Here is a 27,831-nt window from a genome sequence, read left to right on the forward strand (position 1 = left end):
GACTCTGTTCTTGCAAGATAGGAGATCCCTGATGCTATCAATCTGTCTGTGTCCCTTTTATGCCCATATATGGAGATATATCTGTCTGTCTGTCTGTGTCCCTTTTATGCCCATATATGGAGATGGCTGATGTCATCAATATGATGTCATCGAATGGGTACCTATGTACTCTAGGGAACGGGTATTGCATAAGGACAGGGCCAGGGAATGCATTCCTAATGATCATGTATTATATAGCCTACTGTATAAATACACATACACACAAATAATAGATAGCCTAAATAAATAAATAATAAGTACATAAATAATAAATAAATAAATATACACAATTTATACTCTGACAAAATCTATAAACACACACACACACACACACACACACACACACACACACACACACACACACACACACGTATATGTGTCAGTGAGTTTATAGATATGCATTTTGTCAATAAATATTTTAATCAATCAATTAATAAATCAATTAATCAATCAATCAATCAATCAATCAATCAATCAATCAATCAATCAATCAATCAATCAACCAACCAACCAATGAGTCTAACCTCTGGCTGGTCAATAAATATAAAGTGTATAATGTGTGACTTTATACGTTACAATTGGATTACTCAGGTAACTGGTGGATTACTTCTGACGTAGTAGCGGCTCGTCGTCTCCAGAATTCAGGTTGAGGCGAGCCTCCCCTCCTCCGAGAACGGCAGCGAGAAAAAAAAACTAAGATGGCGTCTCGTTGTAAAGACAGGATGAAGTGATGCGATGTGGGTCACACAGTGATTGATCGTGGCATCATTGAAACCATAGTGCAAGACGCTCGTGTTACAAGCAAAAAAACGACCACATGGCCGTCGATAGTCCTAGACGTATGCATTTTGACGGGACGGGATACATGGTGAAGTGAGAGGCTGAAAACCAACGGCCAACTTTAAAAAAGCTAGCTAACGGGGTTAGCCTGCTAGGCTAGCTAGCCAACTGGACCACAACACAGCTGGCCACCGTTAGCTAACAGCTAGCCACTCTTGCTAGCCCACCACCACTAGCCCACCAACCACCACAACACCAACAACAACAACACGAGAGGAAGGACATTTTTGCAGTCATTTCCCCTGGACATCGAGGTGTCTACGGGTCAGTCAGTGTGATAATAATAACAATAATAATCATTATAATAAGTAGAAATAATTTCTAAACGAGGTGCAGGTGGGAGGTTTGCTAGCTTACAGGAGGCTAACCGGAGTGCTAAGTCTTAAGTTAACGTATAAACCGTGGGAGGCGCTGCTGCTGCTGCTGCTGCGACCGGAGGCCGCGATGCTAACCATGCTATAATATGTAGCCTTACATCACATCTGAACAATGGGACTCCTTGAGGTTTCAACAACTATTCAAAATAAAACATTTTGAGTCATTAATGGTAGATAAGTTACATTTTATCTGTCTCGTGTCTGCTTAGGCTCTTGTCATAGTTGTATAATATTAATCAGTGGTATTAATACGACACACCGGGTTATCCCAAGTTTTAACAGTTAACATTAATTGGCCTCCCCCTTTATTCTTTTTTTTTTTTATCGAATTATGTGAACTTCTGATCATATTCATCTCTGCTCGTGTTCTATGTTCAGTGTTTTTGCAGTTATTATGTAACAGTGGATTTTGTTGACGCTTAAAATGTGTTGAGAATTTGACATCAGCCTTAAAGAGGTGACGTGCTGTACGTGGCCTTCGTGATGGGGTCCATGGAGTCTTCACGCCATTGTTTGTTTTCAGGCCCGTGAAGAATCAGGGAGCATCGTTTAAGCCACATGCCAACGATTACAACTCTTTGGCGAGTTCTGATGGGTTTAGTGGTAAACGTCTCATGGAGATGCTCCGGGGTTGATGTTTTAATAACACAAGTTATGTGGAATATAGATTTAATTTACATACTGCATACTGAACTCTGGTATTTATTCATTGTGGTGTTCTGTTGTCGTTCATTATGTATATGAAGAGTGGACCCCTGGAACATAATTTTGTGATAATTTGGACCTGTGTGTTTATCCCTAAGTTCATAAGGGCATGGCGTTTGTTTTGTTGTCTCCCTGTGTTTGGTGTTGGGGGAGGGGGTTGGAAATGAGACCAGACCAGTTCCAAGGAACTCCTCCCCCTACCATCTACCTTTATGTCTGGATGTGTGGTATTGGGTGTCTTTAACTGATGCAAGTTACAGTGTTATGAAAGATACAGAGGAAATGAACATCCGGTGCATTTCCTCTCCTAAGTATTATGGTGTATGATGTCGTAACAAACCAGGAAGCTCTGTCTGAGTAAACAAACAGATGACGCAGCGTGTTTTAGGGAAAACTCAGAGAAATGCTCGTTGTCTAGAACTTGGCCTGCATTGCCAATCGAAGAACCAAGTATGTAAAACTGCTACAGTGCTTATTGGTACATTTTCATCTCTTTACTGAACATTGAGCAGACAAAAGCAATTGGGAAGAGTTGTTGAAAGGTTGTGTCACTGGATTGATTGTGTCTTATTGATCATGAGGACTGAGGAGGGAGTATATGGTTAGCAAATACTTTAGCTTTTCTCATTAGTGGAGCATGTCAGAGCCCAAGGCCCAATCCATACTTTGTCGCATGACAAACTACAAACTCACAACGCGTTGCGAGCTTGTAGGCCTGCTGCATGAATTAGGCTACAACCTCCTTGTCGGGTCACGTACTGGTCACTGTTTGGTTCTGCATTGTTCTGTTGATATGTTCAAGCTCATCATTGTGTCTGCCTGACATTGTGAACTTATCTTGGATTTTGGCCCTTGCTGTTCCCAGGGTGATGGACGTGGAAGATTTTTTGCCTCCACCGGAGTGCCCAGTGTTCGAGCCATCATGGGAGGAGTTTCAAGATGCCCTGGGCTACATCGCCAAGATCCGTCCAATCGCAGAGAAATCTGGCATCTGCAAGATTCGACCTCCGCCGGTAAATATTAGTTTTTGTGTTTAGATAAAGGTGAAATATCATGCTGATATTGTGGCTTCAGTCTAATTATATTGTCCCGTTGCAACTCTGTAGGAGTGGCAACCACCCTTCTCAGTGGAGCTGGATACGTTCAAATTCACACCCCGCATTCAGCGACTCAATGAACTGGAGGTTTGTCCCATCCTTTTATTCTTTTTTATAGTAGAGTGTTATTGACATGATTGTTAACCACATCAACCCTAGTGTCCCTATTTGGTCATGTTATATTAGGCGATCATTTGGTGAAAACCGCGTATTGTGAGCTTGTATGTAGGCTGTTTTTGACAAAGATTTTGTGTAGAGGTTAACAAAGTACACAGGGTTTAACCATTTAAACCCTATATACTTAGTTGACTAGAGTCCCCCAAGGGTCTATACTAGGCCTCCTCCTTTTTCCCCCTGTACACTTAATATCTTGCGTTGTTTGTGAGCTTGTTGTGGCTATTTTCACAGAATATTCGCCCCCAGAATAGAGATATGGAAGCTAGGGGTTCATGTGGTTAAGTGGTTAATGAATGGGGTTATATCTAATCATCGTGGTCCCTAATTCTAAGTCTAACCATTGTAGGCGGAGACACGAGTGAAGCTGAATTATTTAGATCGCATTGCCAAGTTCTGGGAGATCCAGGGGTCCTCGTTGAAACTCCCAAATATTGAAAGGCGCATCCTTGACCTCTTCAGCCTGTCAAAGGTAAATATGATATAAGTGGATGCCCCCCATTCTTGTTCCTTGCCTGTATCATACTACAGTCAACATTAAACAAATGGTTGAAATCAACTTTTATTTTTTGTTCCAGGTTGTCACAGAAGAAGGCGGGTTTGAGACGCTTTGTAAGGAGCGCCGCTGGGCCCGTGTGGCTCAAAGGCTCGGCTATCCCCCAGGCAAGAACATCGGCTCCCTTCTGCGGTCGCACTATGAGCGGATCGTCTACCCCTTTGAAGTGTCCCAGTCTGGTGCCACGATGCAGGTAACACTATACACACACACCATTGTCCCTTTGTGTTAGCAGCCAATAACATGGAAACAGTCATTCTCTTGGTGAATAATCGCACAATGACTATCTAATGTATATTTTGCTTTTGACAGAAAATATACAGAGAATGTTAATCTCCATGTTTTGATTAATCACTTCAAACTTGGCTTAAGTGGTTAAAAGAAAACCACTTTATTATCTCTTAGTGTCCTGAACTAATCTCACAAACCGATGATCGACAAAATTCTTGCGCACGCTGCCAGTGTGCCTTATGGTTTTACACGTTTTATACTTAAAATACTTTTTATATTTATAATATTTACAATGGAAGTCAATGTTTCTGAGATCCGGCTGAAACCATACCTAAATTTGAAGTCCGGTCATAGATATGTCATAGAAATCTGACTTCATAGATAACCTGATCACAAGCTGGCCACATCAGGTCTAAAGGCCAGTCTATACCAATGCAACTGCAACTACTTGCAACCATTATTCCCAATGCCAGTTGCAAGTAGTTGCGTTGGTGTGGAATGGCCTTAAGATTCACTTTGGAGCCACACCGTTCCCTTGTGGATCCCAAGATCCACAGGATTCCACCTTTTTAGTATGTGTTTTGACCTGATCCCTTTTTCCTTCCCTGGTTAGCCACCTTCCAAGCCAAAGCACTATGATGGTGAGGAGAAAGAGAAAGAGTACAAGCCTCACTCCATCCCATTGCGTCAGTCACTCCAGCCCTCCAAGATGAGCAGCTATGGACGCAGAGCCAACCGCTGCCAGCCAGATGTGAGTGGGATCACCTATGCATCCATAACTGTATATGAATGTCGGATCTTTGCTTAATTACGTTTGGGGATCTAAACACGCACAAGGAGCCGATGTCACAAGACCAAACTGAGGAGGTCTGAATGCCTGAGACTGTCTGTCATTCTTGCATTTATTTAAAGGGCATGAAACCCTAGGCCGATTTGTGTTGCCGATTTTTGTTTGTTTTCCGGTTCAGCTACAGAAGGATAAATACATGGTCAACAAGCAGCTTAGCATCTTTCAACAAAAAACAATAACATATCTATCTAAATAACATATCTAAATATACTTAGCATCTGTCAACAAATAAACAACACACCTTGCATCTATCTGAATAACATAACTAGCACACACACACACACACACACACACACACACACACACACACACACACACAGTGTGTGATGTCGAGTGACTATAGTCGACTCCTGACTTGTGGACGGCCAGGACGGGGGGCATTCCACAGCTTGGGAGCCAGGAGGGAGTAAAGTATAGTCACCTGGAGCACATGGGGTGTTGGCAAGGGTGTCATATGGGGAGGGATAGTTGACCTGTCATTGATGATTGTACTATGTGGGAAGCGATGTCCTTCATGCCCTTGGTGACCTTGTAGGTCATCAGCAATGTTTTGTTAAATGCATACATGAACACATTAGATTTTATAGAAGGATATGTATAATATATACATATAACAATGATAGGATTCAGTTAAAAAATCTAAATGCATACTCGTGCATGATTGGATGACCGGTCAAGTGGAAAGTGTCGGATGTAACTGAAATCTGTAGCAGGTGTACATTTTCAATTGTGTGGGGCTTTTTACTGTAGTGATAATAATGGTACAGGGGTGTCATTGTGCCCATGAATTTATCTATTCAGAGGACACGGTGTGGTGACCTAAATCATATATTCTCAGCTCAAGCGGCATCCGATCGTTCTGTTTTGGAATTAAATGTTTTAGAAATTGAAATAAACGCAACAAATTTAAATTACTAAAGAGGGTATATGCATTAGCCTAACTTGTCAGGCCTTTTGGTCTTATATCATATCTTGCTTGTGTGAACAGGAAGTAAAAGTAGAGCTGTTTACTGCTACGTGAGAATCGGTTGTTAAAACAGACTGTATGACAAATTGATTTATCAGTGGCGAGTTTCCGCAGGGCTTATTGATCCCTGAGGTGAAATGAAGGTGTAAGCATAAAACACAGACTAGATACAAGTAGAGAGATAAGATAAAAATAAAGGAGACCCATGTGATCTTAAGCTACATTCTAAATGATAACGCTGATTCATCGGATCACTTAAAGCTGGGCTCACACTACAGGGGTTTAAAAATCCTAACCGATTTTTAAAATTTGGTTTACATCATTCACATTTGGAGAATTTAAACAGATTCTCTTCTCTATAAACATGCACACACTACAAGGTTTTAAGATTATCATGCCTGTCACAATAATGAAACCCCATGCATTTCCTCCATCTCAGCTGTCCAACGCACCCATACAACGGGTTGTTTTCTTCTGTCGCACCTGGATTACGTTTTTTATTTAGTGATCAGCTAACCAAAATGATACAATTAGTTTTTTGCTACCAAATGGTTGTTTTGGGGAAAATTATGTTTTTTTGGTCAGCATGTCATGTTTTTCCAGTTTATCCTGTAACAGTCACACAGGAACACATGAGGACGATGGGATGGGATGCACCCAGAATGCAATGCATGCTAGCTCTCTGCCACGCCTGCTGTGCTGCTACGGTGCTTCAATCTGCTGCTGCCGCTGCTCATTGCTCCTTTTGCTCACCCCTCTGTTTTCTTTCACCTCATTCTTTTTCTCAGGCAGACGTACAGACATGTTTGCATTTCCTTTGCCATATCATTTTATGTTTAGTGTTGCTCATGTTCTCTACCTATCTCCTGCTGATGTTCATGGACTTTCCATATCATAATTGTGGTAGAATATTTCACTTTGTTTTCCAAATCCATAAAAGGGATCACATGCTCATTATTAGATGATGCCATTTCCCTCTACTCACTCTGCTTCTCAGATGTGGGCTGTGGACAGTACAGAAACCAGCCTACCAATTACATCATCGGTGGGGCTTCCACGCTAATGGGAACTACAGTCTCTCTCTTCCTAAAAATGCAGCAGGCTGAAACAGAAGCCATTGTTCTTACAACAAGGTCCATCTTGATGACATGACTATAGAGATAATATGTACCGATTTGCGTGATGTTTGGACAAAATCTGTAGGAGTAATAGCATAAAATGTGTTTAAGAAAAATCGGCCTCCTGGTGGTGCTAGAACAGGCCAAAGTGAAGTTTAACGGCAATCGGACACTGTGTTCATTATTTGAGGCATTTTGTTTAAAACGGACCACTCCTGCAAACTTTGGAAGCCTATCTTAGCCAATCAGGATGGAATATGAAAAATATTACAGAACTGTCTTTAACACATGACCGATTTGCGTGATGTTTGGACAAAATCTGTAGGAGTAATATAAGAAATGTGTTTGGAAAACATAGGCCTCTGGTGGCGCTATAACTGGCCGATTATGGGGCAGAGCTTCTGCTCTGGCCTCCAGAAAGTGTGTGTGCACAGTTTCACGTCGATCAGGCCAACGTTGCCGGAGATTATATCTGTACACAGATGGACGGACACACAAACACACGGATGGACGAACAGGGGAAAAATCATAGTATCAGTTATGTTATTGGTAGACACATTTTCAAACCATCCACAGTCCACTTATGAGACACATAGCATGTAGTGAGCGTTACTGAGGACCCATATATGGAGACTGAGAGGATGATAATCATAACATAATCAAAATATTCCTTCGAAATATTTCTTTAATCACTGACACCTGACACCGCCATATGACCAAAATAGCCGATCTACAAGCTCACGATGCGGTTGTGAGCTTTAGATTAGCTTTTTTCACAGAACACCGCCATAGGACGTAAGCTTAATTCTAGGTTTGGGCTGTTTGTTTTTAGTTTTCGCCTATAACAAAAAGCCCAAAATAGAGACACCAGGTTTAATGTGGTCAAATTTGATCCAGAATTTATACCAAAAGCGTCTTTTGGGGGGAAACAGCCTCAACAATTTCATCAGATAACCCACTACCCATCATAGTTATCTGATGAATGGGCATTGTTCATTTAAAACCCAGTCCATGTAGTGGCCTTATTGCTTATTTCTTTGCTGTCATTCCTTTGTGAGCATTGTACAAGTGGTCGTGTTTTGAAGAAGCACATAAACCAATATGTGGGATTTTTAGAGTTCCCTAACACGTCATATTGGTTATTCTAAACACAGTATTAGCTGAAATTCAGCAGAGACAGCAAAAAGTATGCACACAAATTTTCTTTCTATATACTGTATACATTCTACTGTAGTTAAAGAGAGACATTTTTCACTTGTCTCAAGCTAAACTGTGAAGGTTAAAGGATCAGTTCACCCCAAAAATGAAAAATTCCCAAGCCAATGGCGTAGGAATGCGACAAAAACTAAGAAATCGACATGAATTCAAGGCTTCATGGGGTGTGTAATTGATAGAACATTAGTCATGTTTTGGGTGAACTACTTACGTTTTGAAAATGTTCAAACTGGGAAAGCAGTTCGTGTGTTAGATTTTAGTTCAGCGCCAGCTGTAGAATCACACAATTATTTGAGAAGGCGGCTGATGCCGGAGACAATAGGAGGACTGGAATGTGAGAGAAGGGAATGAATAAATATGGAGAAATGTTGGTGTAAAAATTTAAAGATCCACACTTGCATGTGGAGAGACAGTTTGCGGTTTCTTCTTTTTTAGTTTAACCACATAGTTTAACCACATGAACCCTATCGTTCTGGGCCTGTCATATTAGGTGAATATGGCATACCTAAAAGCTCTGTGTGCTTGTAGATCAGATATTTTCTGCACAGATGGGAAAAAGGAGGGGGATCAAATGTAGAACTCTGAGGGACTCCAGTCAACAGCAAAGCCTATAGGGTTTATAAAGTTACAGGAGTTAGATGGTTAACAATGTAAAGGGACACAAATGTAATTACATTTTCCTCTACCTGAACCTCATATGACAACCTATTGTTGGCATTTTCTAAGAGACCTTTAAGAAAAACATGGGGGACATTTAAACTTGTAGTGCTAAGATGATATCTTTGCATTATTTAAATGTTAAACATACACATGTACAGTCCTTTAACCCCATATGTGTGTTGGGTGAAAAGCTGTATCAAGAGTTATTGAGAAGGTAAAAATAAAAACTGCTGATGCAGACGTGCAGAAGCTGCAAAGTCCTTCATGATACATCTTGAAGGTGTCTTGTGATCTCCTCCCTACAGCGTCTGGTTTGGTCTCTACCTCTCTCTCATTCCCTTCGCTCCTCTTGTCTTAGTCTGTTGTTGCTGTTATTGTCTCCCCCTGCAGGGTCCAGAGGAGCTCACCCCTCCCCATCCTCTCACCACTGGCTCTCAGCTCCTCGCTGCCGCGGTACAAGCTCACTCTCCGCCCCGCTCTCACTCTTCTCTCTCACTCTGTTTTTCTGCCTTCTTTCCTAGCCCTCTGAGTATGTACTCCTCCTCCTCTGGTGGAGATGATGTGTAGCCCCTTTAATTTTGTAATATATATATATATATATATATATATATATATATTAAAAGAAAAATATTTGGTGTAGGGGACCAAATATAGACCCCGGGGTCCCCGGTCAACAAAGTGTATAGGGTATAAGTGGTTGAAATGGTGCTTCTGCATAAACCGATATCATCTTTGATTTCAAAAGCATATTGATATATTAATTACATTCAGTGCTGCTTTGTGACAGCTGGGTGCCTATAAGATCTCGGGAAGAATAATGTTATGAAAGATGTTATTATGAGCTATACAAAGTTTTAATGTCATGTAATTTCTTTTTTTCCTTTCTAAACATGTTTACAAAATACAAATTCTTAAGTTCAATAGTTTGGTATTACAAATTCTAAAGTTCAAAATAGTTGTAGTCTCACTACAGGACCCCTGACATCAGGATTACCTTATTCCAGTTTAACAATTATGGATTTCTGATCGCGTCTCACATTCTGTCTCTTTCACTTGCACTGTACTCTGTCTCTTATCTATTTGTACTTGGCTTGGATGCTTTCTTGCTGGACAGTCTGTGTGCCTCTCTGTTCTGCTGTTATGCCTTGCTGTCCGCTCACTGCTGCAGCGTTATTGTGTGGCTGCATGCTTTGAGTGCATGTCACTCTCAAAACTCAGTAGGTTGAGTTTTTTTACACGCTTTCCCTAAACCAGTGAACATTGTCTCTTGACAAGATGGGTGGAGGTGTTTTGTATCTGGACAATGTGCCCCTCAGCAGTGATGACAGAAAAAGACGATTACATTTTTTTATAACTAGGTATTAACAAGCCTCCTGGCTTCGCAAGGTGTATTTAGTGTAGCTTGATTGGCCCTTCTCTAAGTGAAGAGTGATGCATGTTGGTGATTTAAGTTGTGACTGGTGGTGGTGGTGGGTCTTAACATTCTAGCTGTGCTAATGTTTCCCTTCCGTTCTAACCTAATATAGCATCATCCCTTGTTGTGATGCAGTGTTCTAACTCCGTTCTGTCATTGGCCCAGGCCCCTTGCTTTGCTGTCTGTGTGCTTTGGAGAGTTGTTGTGTTGCGTGCACGCCCCTCATGCTGACCTCTTGGTTGTGCCTACAGCCTGATCCGACTGAGGAGGACATCGAGAAGAACCCAGAGCTGAAGAAGCTACAGATCTATGGGGCGGGACCTAAGATGCTGGGACTGGGTCTGGTGGCCAGGGACAAAGGCCTCAGGAAGAAAGGTAGAAGGTCTTCTTTTGGTGTTGAAAGTTGTGCAATTGATCTTTTGCCAAAAAAAGCCCTAACCTGCTTAGTTACTGTTGCTATGGCTGTCAAACGAATGACATGCTTGCTTTGTTTTTAAATTGACTTTCAGTAAATGATGATGAGTGTTGTTTTTCAGATGATCTTCCTCAGACTGTTACAATTAGGGACATTGCGTCTCCTCCAGCATCCTCTGTCCCCGGAGGTGACGCCCTGCTCACAGGGAAACTAGCTGCAGCAGCTCCAGAGACTCAGGGAAACACTGCGTCCTGCCCGCCACCGCCTCCCGCTACCCTCACCGTTAAGACGGAACCCAATAGCGAAGTGAAGATGGAGGACGCAGAGGAGGAGGAAGAGGCTGTGAAGGACGAAGTCAAGGAGGAAAATGATGGACCTTGTACCAAGATGACCATGAGGCTCCGACGCAACCTCGGCAATCCTCAGTTTGTAAGTAGGACAGACGATGGCAAACGTACATGATTTGTGGTTAAAATTAGGGCTGCTAATGATGATTATCTTCTTGCCGATTATTCTGTTGATTACTTTTTTAATCGATCAAATAATCTTGAAGCACGTAAAAACAACAACCAAATAAATTAAACCGATATTTTGGTTCCATATTACAAAATGAAACATATTTTTGACTGCTGACAAAAACGTATTGAACAATTTCAAGATGTCACTTTGGATTCACATAATGTGTGATGAGCATTTGCCACAGTTTTGTACTTTTATTATCTTATCTTCACTGTTATGTTATTATGTCAATGAATTGCACAGATTGACAGAATTGTTGCAGCTAGATGCCCCTGCCTGCAGGCTCCTTTAGCAAATCTCTGTCTTGTAAAATGTGAGGCGGAGGTGAAATATTCTCTTACACTCTCAGACGTTGGTTCGTTCCTCTGATCTCTCCTCCTTTTTGCTCAAGGTTGATTCGTTCGTGTGTCGGATGTGTGGCCGCGGCGATGACGACGAGAAGCTCATGCTGTGCGACAGCTGTGATGATAACTATCACACCTTCTGTCTGCTGCCTCCGATCACAGAGGCTCCCAAAGGAAACTGGCGATGCCCCAAATGTGTGGCAGAGGTGAAACACTTGTCTCAGTTGGCAACTAACTAGGTATTATATTTTGGTGTTTTCTTCCCTTCGTCAGCTTACACTGATTTTTCTCATATCTTTCTCTTCAGGAATGTAAAAGGCCGTCCGAAGCGTTTGGCTTCGAGCAGGCGACAAAGGAATATAACCTGCATACCTTTGGGGAAATGGCAGATGCTTTCAAAGCAGATTACTTCAACATGCCTGTCCATGTAAGGACAACACACATGCACACAATCTGTGTTTCACCTCACTATGGACTCACGTGGACTTCCTGACTGGCGATAGTGTTGACCCACTACTTGTACCCCAAATAACGCAATATTGTGTTGTGAATATTGAAATAGTCATGTAAACATTGCTATCTAATGTCCGAAATTGGGATAAGGTCTTAATCGGCGTAAGTAGCACCCGATTAAAAAGTAGAACTCTGCTGATATTTAATGTGAATCCTATCAGTCTGTTGTAAGGAGGACGGGTCACAATTTGACGTAATGCTCAATACGTTCTCTGGGCCGTCAGCTTGCTCTTTAAAATCACTGGAGGCATACGTAAAATTATGTTACATTGACTTTTACTTGAGTTGGTCGCAATTTTGCACTGCAAGCTCTCTATACACAGGACATCACAGTAGAAGGATAATATTCACATTGATTCCTCTTTAAGACGTCACGCTGTGACGTGTTGTGAGCTTGTAGATCAACTACCAATAAATCAGGCTTTAGTGTGCATGTTAACACACTGGATGTGAGAGACTGTGTGTTGTTGGGTTGCAGATGGTTCCGACAGAGCTGGTGGAGAGGGAGTTCTGGAGGTTGGTCAGCAGCATCGAGGAGGATGTGACAGTGGAGTATGGAGCCGACATACACTCCAAAGACTTCGGCAGCGGTTTCCCCATGACCAAGAACAAGAAGGACCTCACAACAGAAGAGGAGGTATGTTAAATGGGCTTCATCCAAAGCGCTGTACAATGTGCCTTACGTTCACGCAAGACTTCAAGCTGCTCACCTGAGCTACTGCTGCCTCACATATACTTGGATTCTGTAAACAACACCGTTGCTCTGAGAAACAAAATAAAAACTGTCAAACAGATATTAGCAAGTAGTTTTTACAAAATACCCATGGCAGATTTTTATCCATAATTAGTATTATTGTTTTAAATTAGCTACTGTTGTAAACAACAGACAGGATATTGTTTAGGGTTCCACACGTCTCCAGAATGTTGAATTGGCCTTTACAATTTGTCTGTTCTCAGTTCTGTTATAATAAAAAAGAACAATAAGTTTGATAGTAAGTGATATCTTTCATCTTCATCAGGAATATGCTCGCAGCGGTTGGAACCTCAACGTGATGCCAGTGCTAGAGCAGTCCGTTCTGTGCCACATCAACGCAGACATCTCTGGGATGAAGGTGCCCTGGCTCTATGTGGGCATGGTCTTCTCAGCCTTCTGTTGGCATATCGAGGATCACTGGAGCTACTCCATCAACTACCTGCACTGGTAATGATCTCACAGGGTGCCTACCCGCCAATTACTAATTATCTCACATGGTGCCTGCCTACCCTCCATTTACTACAAATGATCTCACATGGTGCTCGCCCTCCATCTACTGCCTACTGGTAATGACCTCACATGGTGCCCACCCTCCATCTATTACCTACTGGTAATTTTCTCTCAGGGTGAAAAACTCTTCAGTTGTGTTTTTTCATTTACAGGCCTTAAACGGTCTTAAATTTAATACAAAAATTGTGTTACACATGGATGATATTTTTACTTGTGTGATTAATTTGCCGGATAATATATATTTTTCAAGCTGTTTTATGCTTCATGAGTAAATCCACAGAGAACGTGAATATTACACCGGGATAATTTTATTCGGAACGATAAAAAAACGGATAAAGGCATCAACCTGTATGAATGAGGCATCAGTCATATGAATAGTTTTAATGCAAAATATTCGCTGGCGAGTATTTTTCATTTTGTTTCTTCATCACGCCCTGCTGTGTGTAAAGGCCATAAGTCTTAAATTGCATTTTCTGGAGCAATTTGAAATCCACCAGTCTCTCATTTTCCATTCATGCTAATTTGCACTGGTGAAGTTTAATTAGAATTTACTTGGTATTAAAAAATGTTCCCAAGATATATTTTAATTCAACTTGATGAATAATGCAGACACGCTGACAGTCGCTCAACAAACCCAATGGTTTGTTGTTCTGCAGATAATGTTGGTCACTAGATATACATGTCAGTGGATATACACAGTAAAATCCTCATTCTTAAGTTTTCCATCCAATGGAACCATTCTCAGGATTAAATGAATACTTCAGGGTTCACGTTTGTGCTGTAGAGTAGGTAGAAGGGCGTTATCTAGAATCCATACATTCCATAGGAAGTTGAAAGGTTGTTTTATCCAAGCATTTCCTCCTGTGTTGTCCTAGGGGTGAACCCAAGACGTGGTACGGGGTTCCCTCCGTCGCAGCTGAGCGCCTTGAGGGAGTGATGAAGAAACTGACTCCAGAACTGTTTGAGTATCAGCCTGACCTCCTCCATCAGCTGGTCACCATCATGAACCCCAACATTCTCATGGCTCATGGTGTGCCGGTAGGTACACACACAAACACACACACACACACACACACACACACACACACACACACACACACACATTACACACTCGCACGCACACACACACACACACACACCCCACTTACGCACATGCAGCCATGCACATAACGCTCACAACACATGCGCACACACACACACACACACACACACACACACACACACACACACATCATGATGCATAAGAACGTCAAACTTCATTGAGACACCATATGTCGTACATTAAAATGCAATTCAATGCACTTTACACTAAGTGAAAAGTATATAATGGTAATAGAAAAACAAAACACAGAATAAGAAATAATAAAAGGGGAATTCTAAGCTGTAATCACTGACCTCCATGCTTTTGATTGACAGGTTGTGCGGACTAACCAGTGTGCTGGAGAATTTGTCATCACCTTCCCGAGAGCCTATCACAGCGGCTTCAACCAGGGATATAACTTTGCCGAAGCTGTCAACTTCTGCACTGCAGACTGGGTAAGACCGTACACATTCTGACATGACACACACTCTGTTGTCCTCACACTTAACACACAACACGTCACATTCTGAGGTTGTAGAACGTCTATTTTCGCACACAACCAAGTATAACTGAAGCATGCGATGGCCTTCCTCCTCTCCTCTCAGCTTCCTGCGGGTCGTTCCTGTATCGAGCATTACCGCCGCCTCCGGAGGTATTGCGTTTTCTCCCACGAGGAGCTCACGTGCAAAATGGCGGCTAGCCCAGAGCGGCTAGACCTCAACCTGGCCGCAGCGACGCATCGGGAGATGTTCATCATAGTCCAGGAGGAGAGGAAACTACGGAAGAGCCTGTTGGAGAGGGTGAGCTAAGCTTCTGCTGGAGTCCACCTTTTGTGGACTCCAGGATTGTGATGCCTTGCTTCAACTACAATGAACCCTAGTGTTCCTATTCTAGGACAAACATTGGCAAAAGCAGCAGATCTACAAGCTTAAACAGGAGAGTTCCGGCTAGTATAGAGCCCTGGGCATTATTTATTTTTTAATTTTTATGTGAATAAGATTTTACTTCTGAACTTTAATGTTATTGTCATAACAGTAATGTCTGAAATTGAGTTTGAATAGAATTCACCCTCCGCACACACATGAAACATTGACTAATAAATCGCTGTGTGGGGGGGGGGTAGCTTTTTTCTTTAAACAAACAAATGTTCTATTCATATTGTGTGAACGTAAGCTTTGGGTTTATGGAAAAGTAACCCATGTAAAACCTTATTTGACCACCAGGGTATCACTGAGGCAGAGAGGGAGGCATTTGAGCTGCTGCCAGACGACGAGAGACAGTGTGATAATTGCAAGACCACCTGCTTCCTCTCCGCTCTGGCCTGCTCCAACTGTCCTGAGCGCCTGGTCTGCCTCTATCACACCCAGGACTTGTGTAACTGCCCCACAGAGAAACTCTACCTCAGGTATGCATCATCATTCACTGCATGCTCTGTAAGGGGAACTACAGAGAAGAAGTTGATTCTTTATCGTCAGAGAGTCATTAACACTTTATTTATACTAGCTCCCAATGTTTTGCAGTTTGAAGAAACCGTTATCAGGGTAAAGAATAGAGAAACAAAGCCAGATAACAAGAAGACACAAATATAATGGTCAAAGTATAAATAAAATCAGGAAGAATATGCTTCATGTGCAAGTAGAGAATTTGCACCAGATAATAGCAGCAGACAAAAGGGAACAATTGCTCAAAAATAATTGAGCTTTTGGGTGACACGATGGGCGCATACCACATGGGTGCAGAATGCCTTCTTCAGCATGTCCCTGGTTCGACTCCCGGTTGGATGAACTGTTTGCCGTGTGTCCTTCACATGTTCTCTGTCCGCCTTTCCTGTGTCTCACTCTTCACTGTGTATCTGAATAATGCATATTAAAAAAAACTAATTTTCTCTAACTGGAAATTAAGTGACGGAAGGAAGTTGAACTCAGCGGAGCTCACTTCCTTCCTGTTGAATTATTTACATCGACACTGCAAACCAACTGAGACGTTGAGAGGAATAGAGCTCGGATGGGGATTTCACAGAGTCTGTTTCTGAAACTGTGCACCAAAAATGTTGTTTCCCACCTGCACCATATACAGTGTCACACTGCCTTCCTTGTGATTGGCCAATTAAAGCAATCTGACAACCTTGTAGCTCTCTCCATTCTCCTGCCAGAAGCACCGGTGGTATGAGATTGTATTTTCACTGTTGTCATCCCTCCTCCCTCTGCAGGTATAGATACACCCTGGACGAGTTATTGGCCATGTTACACCGACTGAAGGTTCGCTCCGAGTCGTTTGACTCCTGGGCCAATAGAGTTAAAGAAGCACTTGAACAAGAAGAGGGAAACAAAATAGGTAACGATGAACTCAGACGCAGTCCATTCGTACAACACATTAACTTCTATGCAAAAGGGTATTTTAAGATCGTTTCGTAACATGCAGTGACACAAAACGGATTGGAATTACAGGGATCGATGATCTGGAGGCACTGAAGAAGGAAGCAACGGAGAAAAAGTTTCCTGACAACGAGCTCCTTCAGAAGTTGAACACTATTCTTAAAGACATTCAACACTGCCAACGGTCAAGCACTGAACTCCTCAGTAACTCCAAGACCAGGTAACATGCAATACTATGATTTCCCAGTGCTGACCCAGTATATTAACATTATATATCGATACTGTGATATGAGACTAGATATTGGCTGGGCTTTTGGATAATCTAATATTGTGATCATCTTTTCCTGGTTTTAATAAATTAATCCCTATTTTATAGCCGATCTGCAAGCTCACAGTGCATTGCAAGCTTGTGAGCTTGTAGATCGGCTATTTTAGCTGAATATGCCCAGAATTGAGATGCCAGAAATAGTCACACTCTGGAGCCCTGCAGGGTCTCAGACTTATCACATGACTAGCCAGGTTTGTTAGCTTTTCTTAATTTGGTCACATGTACTCTTGTGATTTCAGTGAAGGCAAGATGTCTCTGGTAGAGCTGAAGTCCTTAGTGGACATGATGCAGAACCTGCCCTGTATAATGAGTAATCTGGAGGAGGTACAGGTGAGGACAGCACAAAGTTTATTAAAAGAAAGTTTTTGTTCTTAACCATTTGAACCCTATAAACGTATAAACCGTTGCTGTCGGGTGGGATGTCCAAAACGGGATTCAAATAAAAAAATAGAAAAGCTTTTGAGCTTTTGGTAATTTTATATTATCTTTGTGTTCCAGACGGTCCTGCGGACAGTAGAGGAGTTTCAGGGTCAGGCACAGGTTCTGGTCAACAACAGAGACTGGAGGAGGGAGCCCCCGCCCCCGGAGCAGCTGAAGGCCCTGCTGGAGCAGGGGGCTAACCTGCCCTTAGACGTCCCAGAGTGTGAACTGCTGCGGGGGCTGCGGGAGCAGGTCCGCTGGCTGGGCGAGGTGAGGCGAACGCTGGGCGCGGGAGGAGGCGAAAAGGTCGAGGTGACCCTGTCTGTCCTGAGGAACCTGATGGAGGCCGGCTGCAACGTGCCCCAGAGTGTCTCTGTGGAGACGGCCATGGCCGAGCTCCAGGAGCTGCTGACCATCGCAGAGCGCTGGGAGGAGAAGGCCCAGATCTGCCTGGAGCAACGGTGAGACAAAACACACACACACACACACACACACACACACACACACACACACACACACACACACACACACACACACACACACACACACACACACACACACACACACACACACACACACACACACACACACACACACACACACGCCAGCCTGTGACATCAGTCATCTATGATGCATGACTCCAAACTTGGGCAAGTTTTCGGCCAGAGCTCCATTGATTTCCGTTATGAAATTAAAGTAAAATATCTTCCTACTTCCTTGGCCTACTGACAGTGTGCACAATAAATGTAATCGGCCCAGGCCTGCAGTTTGCGAGATTAACCCACACAGGCGAAAACAATGTCCCCCTTTGCCTTCGACCTGGCGAAGATAATAAAGTTTGATTAACCCTTTAAGACCTGAGGCCATTCTTTAAAAAAAATCTAAATCCTAACAGTTTTTTGAAAAAAATATAAAAAATATTTTTTCACGATTTTTCAAAAATAGCAGATCTACAAGCTCGTAGCGCGGCACTCGGTGCCGCGCTATGAGCTTGTAGATCTGCTATTTTTGAATAGCCAAAGAAATCTAAAGTGACACAGATGCGTTCCAGGTATTAATGGGTTAATAAATACTGTGCATGTGGCTGTCAGGCCTCAGTCAATTGTAAACCAGTGTAGCTGGTTGTGAGTTTCAGTATTTGGTGTTGATTTTGTGTTTGCAGGCAGAAACACCCTCTCTCTACGCTGGATGCCATCGTGAATGAAGCCCAGCTGATCCCTGTCAGGTTGCCCAACATCCTGGCTCTTCAGGACTGCTTAAGCAGAGCACGCGCCTGGGTCACAGACCTGGAGGAAATCCAGGTCAAAACATACTTAATACGCTGTCAATAACATGACTGTTAAGCCTCATTAATACTCCATCGCACAACGGTATTGCTTGTGATGCATTGTTAGCTTGATGATCAGTTCTTTCCGGCAAGCGTTGCCGTCGTTCTACGGAGTATAAATTAGGCTTTACTCATTTGGCTTATGTTCAAAATCACCCCCTACTCTGCTGTAATGTCAAATATGTGATTGCTGTAATGACAAAAATCTGATCCCTAATTGAATTTTATATTCAGGAGGATTAGTCACTGGTCTTTTAAAGCCAGTTTAACCCATTAAGACCTGGGACGCATCTGTGTCACTTTTAGATTTGAGCTAAAAAGCATTATTTTACACTTTGGCTATTCAAAAATAGCAGATATACAAGCTCATAGCGCGGCACCGAGTGCCGCGCTATGAGCTTGTAGATCTGCTATTTTTGAAAAATCGTGAAAATATGTCCAAATCTTTGAATATATATTGTATTAAATGTAACATTTTAACTAAAATCTTTGCATTTGGGTGTCCCTAGAACAAAATATTTTGAGATGGGGTCCGTGGCCCAATTCATATAATTTTGGGAGTCCTTGACATGAAAAAGTTTGAGCACCACTGATATAGAAACATACGTTTTTTTCAGAATACTAGGATTTAGAAGACATTTTGCAGAAACAGGTTTTAAAGGCGAATCCAAATTGATGGAATGTCACTTTACATTTTGTTGTAGAATGGGGAACACTACCCGTGTCTGGACGACCTGGAAGGTCTGGTAGCCATTGGAAGGGACCTGCCGGTCTGCATGGAAGAGCTAAGGCAGCTGGAGCTGCAGGTGGCCAGTGCTCACTCATGGAGGGATAAGGCCACCAAGACGTTCCTGAAGAAAAGCAGCCAACACAGCCTGCTAGAGGTCAGTTAGCACCCAGCGCAAAAAGCAAGTTTTAGAGTCGAGGACTACAAGCTGCTGTACAGAAGACATAATACATTTTTAAAAAACAGGGAGTGTGATGTATTCCTACAGGCTGGGGGCAGCACCTGTCAGCGAGGAGTGTTGGGCAGGAGGAGTAGGCCGAAGGCTTTACGTCCTTCCGGTGGGGGCTCCTCACTGGCAGTTGCGTCAGTAGGATACAACACACAAATGTGTGTGGAGAGGAATCAATGGGCATAATGACTAAATTTGGGAGAAAAAGGGGTAAAAAGCCCCCCAAAATTATTCATTTATAATCATTGCCTTACAGCCATACCTCTCGGTCCATAAACATTGTGCAACAACGCAGTACAAATGCAATGAACTATAATAATACTATAGTTCAGGGGTTCCCAAAGTTGGGGTCGCGACCCCACTTGGGGTCGCGGGAGACTGACGGTGGGGTCGGGAAATTATTTTGGGTCATTATTATTTTTATTTGTTTTTAATTTAAATTCAACAGAATGGATGAAATACAACCTAAAATTATTACAAATAGTACATTTTACCATTTTAATACATTTTAAATGTGCACCGAACGTGCAACTTTATGTGCATTCAATGGCCCCCTTATTTTGGGGTCGCGGGCTGAAAAGTTTGGGAACCCATGCTATAGTTCATAGTCACTCAACACACTACATACTATACAGTAAAACTAAAACATAACTTGAGAAAATTTGAATTGCTGGGCTGGGTGATACATATAGAGTGAACTTATCCAGTGGATTATATTTTGATGAAAGCTACCAAACACCAATCGTAACCCTGAAAACATTATCAATCATTATTCAACCAAATCATCACTCTCTGTTGGGTGGATTGTGTAATTGCGGAAGTTTTGGAAGTGTGCCAATATCAAGTAATGGTGTATAAATATTGTGATCGGAGCTTTGGTGTATAACTACGGTGATATATTACATTTACTGTCCAGCATATTGTCCAGCACTGCTGTCAATACTACATGTGCAGCGATCTTAACCACACGAACCCTAGTGTCGCTATTCTGGGCGAAAATATGTAAACAATTGTGGGTTTGTCGATCTGCTATTTTCGCTATTGACATACGTAGAGTACAACAAAGAATTTTGTGTTTAAGTGGTTGAACTCCATTGTTGCCTTGCAGGTATTATGTCCCTATGCAAAGAGGAAGGAGCGGGTAGCCGAGACTGAGCCACTGGACGATGACTCAGACACCAACACTCTGGGCCTCTCTGCTCAGGACCTGAGGGACCCTGGAGCCATCGTGAGTCATTGATGTTCAGACTCTTAGCATTGTAGACCTGTTTCCAATTTTGGACAAACGTTAAATCGTGTGTCGTCTGGCCTTTTCCTGTCTTTGTTCATGGAGTGGCTCCTTGGAGGCGATGAATCTAGAAGAGGATCTGTCTGTTTGTCTGTCTGTGGCTAATCTTGCACAACACTGGACCAATCGGTCCTTTACACCGGCTTCTTTAAAGGAGTCTCAAACGAAAGATTATTGACATGAATTTATACATACTTTAGAAGGTAAAAGGCACATTTCAGAAATATCAGCAGATGCTTAGGCATACTGTATAACATAGACATAAACAAGAATCAACAAGCCGTAATGTCCATATTATAATATTTATATATAATATTTTTTAAGTATACCATTACTATTGAATAATAAATATAAAGTTAAAAATAGGGTGGTGGTTAAAATGCTATGACATTGTGAAGGTACAGGAAGCATTGATGTGCTGAAGGAAGTGTCCAAAAATGGAAACGGTCTCATCCAAAAAAAATACGTGTGCTGATGTTAATTTGTGTGGGGGGACTGGAAAAAGAAATGAGGCTATTGCAATTTCATTTAAAAGTGATATTAAGCTTATAAAAACACAGATTGAGCGAGGTTCATTTATGAGAAACTAAGTGAAAACTGCACAGGATGAAAAGTATTCATTATTTTTCGTGAATTGTAACCGGGACCTGGAAACGGCGACGCATTTACAACATTTTAAACGCATAGTACGAATAATAACTAAGCCGTGCATCGTCTCCTTTGTGCGTTACGCATTAACACGAGGTCGCTATGCTGGGCCTAACGTTGACCTCTCACCCCGAACCGTAGGTGATGGCATTCAAAGAAGGGGAGCACCGGGAGAAGGAGGCTCTGTTGAGGATACAGAAGGTGAACATGTGTAAATCTGGACTTGACGCCACAGCGCCTCACACGGGCGACAAAGAGAATGGCAGGTGGGAAGACGCCATGGAGCTAGACGCCTCCAGCCCCGCTCAGAACTCTGTAAAGGAGAACGGCAACGCCGGCCCGCCACAGTCGGTGTGCGTGTGCGGCGGGCGGCCGCGCCAACATCAGCACCGTTGCCACCTGTGCAAAGACTGGTTCCACGGCGGGTGCGTGCCCTTCCCGCCCGTGCTGCCCCTCGCGGGGCCGCCGCCCGCCAACGCCCTCTGCTGGTGGGACTGGGACTCGCGCTTCTTGTGCCCGCGGTGCCAGCGGTCGCGCCGGCCGCGCCTGGAGACCATCTTGGCACTGCTGGTGGCGCTGCAGCGCCTGCCGGTGCGTCTCCCAGAGGGGGAGGCACTGCAGTGCCTGACGGAACGCGCCATCAATTGGCAGGGCCGCGCCAAGGACGCGCTGGACATGCCCGAGCTGCAGGAGGCGCTCAGAAGGCTGCAGGAGCTCCGGGAAACTCTCCGCCGCCGCGAGGAGAACGGAGGAGACGCAGAGAAGAAGGACCAGGTGGAAAAGAAGAACGGGGTGATCGTGCTGTCCGACTCCGAGGGCGGAGAGGGAGAGGACGACGTTATCGACCTGACGGAGTCGCCCAAGAAGAAGGACAAGGAGATGAACGGCACACAGGTCTGCTCTCTCAACCCTATTTTGGGATGTCATTAAAGATGTGTAGCTTGTAGATCTGCTATTTATGAACATGTTTGAATAGATTTCAAGTGGTTAAAATTGTCCTGTTCAGACGGAATCACCTTTTGTCCTGAATTCTCACTTATAAATCTTTTTATTTTTCTTGCCTGTCAAACACTTTAAGATGTCCAAAAGCACTATACAAATAAAATGATGATTAGTAGTATTCATTTTCTACCCAGTGAGTCGTTAACACTGTCATGACGTTATGTCCCCCCTGCAGGCTGGATGTGAAAATGGCATCAGCAAAAAGTCAGATGTTACAGGTGAGTTACGTATATTTGATAGAAATGTGCCATGTTTCGTCATGTGTTTAGAAGCATCTGATAAACGTGATCCATCTCTCTCTCTCTCTCCCTTCCCACCAGATGTGGCTTCTCTTCTTCCCCTGCTGCCCTCGTTGCGCGGCCAGGTGGTGGCGCTGTCACCATCCACCAGGAAGCATTTGGAGGAGCTGCAGCTGGCAGGGGACGTGTTGGAGGTGTCCCTGGACCAGACACACACCATCCACAAAGTCCTGCAGGCCGCCAGCGAGCCACCCAGAGACGGGCTGTGCTCTCTCATCCAGGTCAGTTATTACACTAGATCAGTGCCTCTCGAACCCCCAGTTTACAATGCATTAGGCCATGGACCCCCATAACAGAGTGTGCAATCATTTAGCTGGGCACCCCCTGGAACCCCCCCCCCCCCAAGGACCCCTGGGGGTCCCCAGACCCCACTTTGAGAAACACTGCACTAGATGTCCTTCTGATGGACTTTGATTAGCTGTCGGTAGTTAGTCATAGTTATAGTTATCATTCTCGGTGTGAATGGCCTTTTACTCTGATCACATACTGATAATGGTGTCTTGTGTCAGATCGAGCTACAGGAGCAGAGAGGAAGCAGCCGCGGACGAGCCAAGGACTCAAAGAGGAAGAGGAAGAGCCAGCGGGGAGGCAGCGGGGGGACGGAGGGAGACCCCCGGTCACTGGACGTCTCCGAGTCGAAGAAGACTCGGCCCCTCTCAAGCCCCTCCCCTCACGTACCCAGCCAGGTCCAGCCAGAGGTAACCACGCTCCCACCTCCGCTTTTTTTCATACCGTTAGCTTTCCCGTGACCATTTTCCAACGCAGTTTTGGAATGGCTTTACATTTCTCAAGATATGCGGATAAGTTATAATTTACTCATTGTTTTCCAAAATCTAAAAGCTTAAACCACTTTCAACCTGGGATCCCTATTTTTGACATGTCATTATAGGTGAACATTTAACTCTATAACTGCCAAAGACGTTTATAAACGTCTTTGGGAAATTAGCTGTTGCCTGCCAAAGACGTTTAAAAACGTCCTGAAAAAAAAAAAAAAATCTAAAAAGATTCTCTAATTATTTAGTATTGACACCTTTTCGATATTCCAAACGAATAAGGAGATAACAATTTCCAAAGATTTGCTGCTCCATCCACTTCAATGTTAAAATTGAAACGGACAAACAATTCACAATGTTTTTTGGTTTAAAACCACTGGTTTTGAGCTATTTTCAAACATCAAACAACACATGACAACAAGGTCAAATTGACCTCGTTGACATTTGTGAAACCACACCTGAATCTCATCTGTGATTAGAAATTTTCTGGGGATCAATCATACTTGAGAAAAATATTTTGTGGCTATGCGAAAAGGTACCAAAATCGGTCAAAACCCTGGCAGAGGCTACAGACTGTTCTGAAAAAACTCTGGCAGGGTAAGAGTTAATAGTATAGGGGCTTAAGTGGTAAAACAAGTTAGTCTTGCGTAGTCCGAAGTTCAGATATCTCATCCTACTGTCTGGTGACATCTAAATTCAATATATGGGCTAAAACTGGGTGGAAGCACAAAATAACAGCATTGCAGAACCTATGCAAAGACATTAGGGCATATTAGGGTGGTATTACCGTTCAAGCCCATTCATTGAATTTAGATTTCCCCAGACATATCCAGTAGCCATAGATCTTTAACGTCTGGCTATGCGAGACTAAACAACTGTTTAGCTTGTTTAACTTAATTTGATGATGTTGTGTTTTCGCAGATTTTGTAATCGACGGTGGAACTCTGTAAAAAGAAATAAAGGAGAAGGAGAAAAAAAAAAGGAACGGTCAGACTTTGAAGAGGAACCTCCGTGGAACCAGGAGCCAATGTCACGATGTTGAAAGAAGCAGGACCCCCACCCCTCCCTCTCCACCCCTCTCATTGCATTTAAACACTAAGAGAGTGATAATTTCTGAGCCCCCTTCGTCTACACTCCAGACAAACATCCCACCCCCCTTGTCTTCACACTCGTCTGACCTCCCGCTGTGCTCCTCCCCCTCCCCCCCCCGTTCTCCCAGTGATCGTGTTAAGGCGTGCACAGGGCCCGACGTCGTATGAAAAAGGACAGTTTTATTATTGGTCTTAAGTCGTCTCTGAGGACAGCCAGTAAGCTATGTTTTCTGTTTTCCAGCCAGCTGTATTATATAATAGTTAAAAAACTGAGCCTGTCTCAACATGGGACAGCGCATTGTCAGGTCACCTGAACCCCCCTCACTTACTGAATTAGGAGGTTTTTTTTTGAGGGGGGAAGGGGGTTAGACTGTTTTTTTGGTTTTGTTTCTTGGGGCATGATTTCTACAGCTGAAGCTGAAGGTTTTGACAGCTGATCATGTGCTAACACTTGTAATTTGTTTTTATATTATATCTGGTGTTGGATCAGGCTGTTTGAAGGTCACATGCTCTTTGATTAAATAAGCCCATACAATACAATAAAGTTATTTGGGAAGTGTGGAAAACAGGCATTCATGTTTTTTGGTGCTACTTTCCCAAATGGAAACCTTTACCTCTTTATCCCCTTCGGGTCTTCTATCTCTCTGTCCTTACCTCCACACACGTTGCTTTTTTTTAAAAGGCATATTTGACCCCGTCCCTCTTGACTCTGATGTTTTATTCTGTCCTTTCCTATCTGACCCTATGCACTTCTCTCTCTCAATATCTCTCTCTCTCTCTCTGTCTCTCTCCCTCTCTCTCTCCCTTTCCCTCTCTCTCATTCTCTGCAAAAAGTAACTTCACATAACTCACTTTATTGAATTTTATTTTGTTTCCTGGGTTCAAATGATTATAATATTATTGTTATTGATATCGCAGACACACAGTTGTCGTGAGTTTGTGTATAAACTTTTCATTTCATTGTTGCCTTTTGTTTCTTTTCACTCTTGTTAGAAAATAAAGGTTTAGAATTGTTTAGGATTTTGACTCTGTTTTTCTTTTCCACTTAAACCCCTCTTGTCGAGATGAATACAAGATGAACGGTTTGGTAACTCCTTTTAACCCTTGTGTATGGTACAAACATTCGGCGAAAATAGCAGATCTACATGTTCACGTGTCACCAGCTTGTAAATAGGCTATTTTTGGCAAAGAGATTTTGGTGTTGAGAGGGAGCTAAAGGACTGAATTGGACCGTGTAAGACCCTTAAGACTCTGGTCAGCTAAGTATATGGGTTGAACAGTACAGACTTAAAGGACAACTTTGTTTTTTTACAACCAAGGTTTATGTTTTAGATTGTAATTAAATTAAATGAGTGTTACATTTTTTTAATTTACTGCTTTCTATAGTTTTAGCAATTTTCGCAATCTTTTTCGCATTCTGTCCGGTGGCTAAATATGTCTTTTTTTACACAATAACCCTGCGTTTTCTTTATTATTTACAGTAGCTCTTCTAGCCCCCAATAACTCACATCTGGCCATCAAAGACCACAGGACCTTTTTTATTGTGTAAAAAAGGCATATTTAGCCACCGGACAGAATGCCCCCGCCCACTGTAAAAAATATCGTGAAAATTGCTAAAACTATAGAAAGCAGTAAATGAAAAAAAAAGAACACATATCTTTTATTTACTTTAATTACAAGCTATAATATAAACCTTGGTTGTAAAAGACCAAAGTTGTCCTTTAAGATTATTACCGTATCTGAAACTTTGCTCAGTAGAATATCTAATAATGAAATTAAACATACAAATTATGTCTTATACAGAGCCGTCAGGGGAACTAGGGGAGACGGGTTAGCCACATGTGTCATCTAATTTGGCTTTTGAAATAATAATTACCCCTGATGTTGACCCATCTCACTTTGAAAGTATTTTTGTAAAAGTAGTTTCATGAAAACGAGTAGATCACTATAGGAAACACAGACCAGCTACTTCACCCGCTGAATCTTAATTTATGGTTTCTACCATAAACTTATCGGTAATAAAAATGTACGTATGAGGTGACTTTGATAAGAATTGGCTGGATAAATCATCCAGTTTTTTGGTCATCTGAATTTAAGTCTGTTGAATGAGCCTACTTGTGTGACACCTACTGTACATGTCAATCTCTACTTGACTGGGTGCTGGTCTCACATCCAAATAGAATTTTAAAAGCAGGGGTTATGTCTGATTGTTTTAGTGACCACTCAATTGTTCAAAGAGTTTTTATTTTTGCCTGGCTCTAATCTTTCACTGAAGAGCATTCTGTCTGTAAATGAACAACAGTGGTATAGTGGTCAAATAAATACCATGCAAGGCAGAGATAATGGGTTCAAAACTCATCCTGAGAAATATCTTGGTTCAAAGAAGAATAATTATGTTATTTTTTGTTTAGTTTTTAAAGTTTGTGCTTGGCTCTAATCTTTCACTGTAGAGCATGCAATACAACTAGTTGAGAATAAACCACGGTGGTACAGTGATAAGATAAATGGCTTTCAAAGTAGGGCTTAGAGTTCATAACGCAGACTGAGAAGTCTCCTTAAAAAAAAAAGTGTTTTTGTTTTGTTTTTCCCCTCAAGTTTCTGCCTGGCTCTAATCTTTCACTGAGATGGTCAGTATTTTAGATACATATATCTGAAATACGCATTTCAAATATCCTGGTCAGTATCCTGGTGTCAGTATCCTGTTCAGTATCCTTCTCAGTATCCTGGTCAAGTTAGGCTATCCTGTTCAGTCCTGGTTTCAGTATCCTGGTGTCAGTCAGTATCCTGTTCAGTATCCTAGTGTCAGCATTTTGTATTTGTATTGTGATTTTTGACCCAGTATTTGTAATTTGTATCAAGTAAGATTAATTCCTTCCAAAGCAGAGATTGTGTTCAAAACTCAGACTGAGAAGTCTCTTGGTTCATAAAATGGTATTTTTTTTGTT

At 42.5% G+C, this 27,831-nt stretch overlaps 1 protein-coding gene across 2 annotated transcripts; it reads left to right on the plus strand.

The window, feature by feature from the left end:
* Nucleotides 1-718: 718 nt before the first annotated feature.
* On the plus strand, nt 719-25,906 carry kdm5c (lysine demethylase 5C). 2 transcript variants are annotated; one of them, XM_080444942.1, is made up of 29 exons: nt 719-1,143; nt 2,827-2,974; nt 3,068-3,145; nt 3,582-3,704; nt 3,811-3,981; nt 4,633-4,770; nt 9,220-9,282; nt 10,495-10,618; nt 10,780-11,087; nt 11,569-11,727; nt 11,829-11,948; nt 12,513-12,671; nt 13,054-13,235; nt 14,174-14,336; nt 14,715-14,834; nt 14,985-15,179; nt 15,603-15,784; nt 16,589-16,713; nt 16,827-16,974; nt 17,322-17,412; nt 17,581-17,963; nt 18,665-18,803; nt 19,534-19,713; nt 20,894-21,013; nt 21,863-22,615; nt 22,899-22,941; nt 23,044-23,243; nt 23,532-23,720; nt 24,717-25,906. In XM_080444942.1, exons 2-29 carry the CDS (start codon nt 2,831-2,833, stop codon nt 24,723-24,725), a joined length of 4,809 nt encoding a protein of 1,602 aa, XP_080301068.1. In that variant the 5' UTR covers nt 719-1,143; nt 2,827-2,830; the 3' UTR covers nt 24,726-25,906. The 2 variants fall into 2 exon arrangements, with proteins under 2 accessions (XP_080301068.1, XP_080301069.1); XM_080444943.1 differs by lacking the exon at nt 9,220-9,282.
* The last annotated feature ends 1,925 nt before the right edge of the window (nt 25,907-27,831 follow it).

Source organism: Gymnoscopelus braueri, assembly GCF_963280865.1.
Source record: "Gymnoscopelus braueri genome assembly, chromosome: 12".
NCBI classification, from domain to species: domain Eukaryota; kingdom Metazoa; phylum Chordata; class Actinopteri; order Myctophiformes; family Myctophidae; genus Gymnoscopelus; species Gymnoscopelus braueri.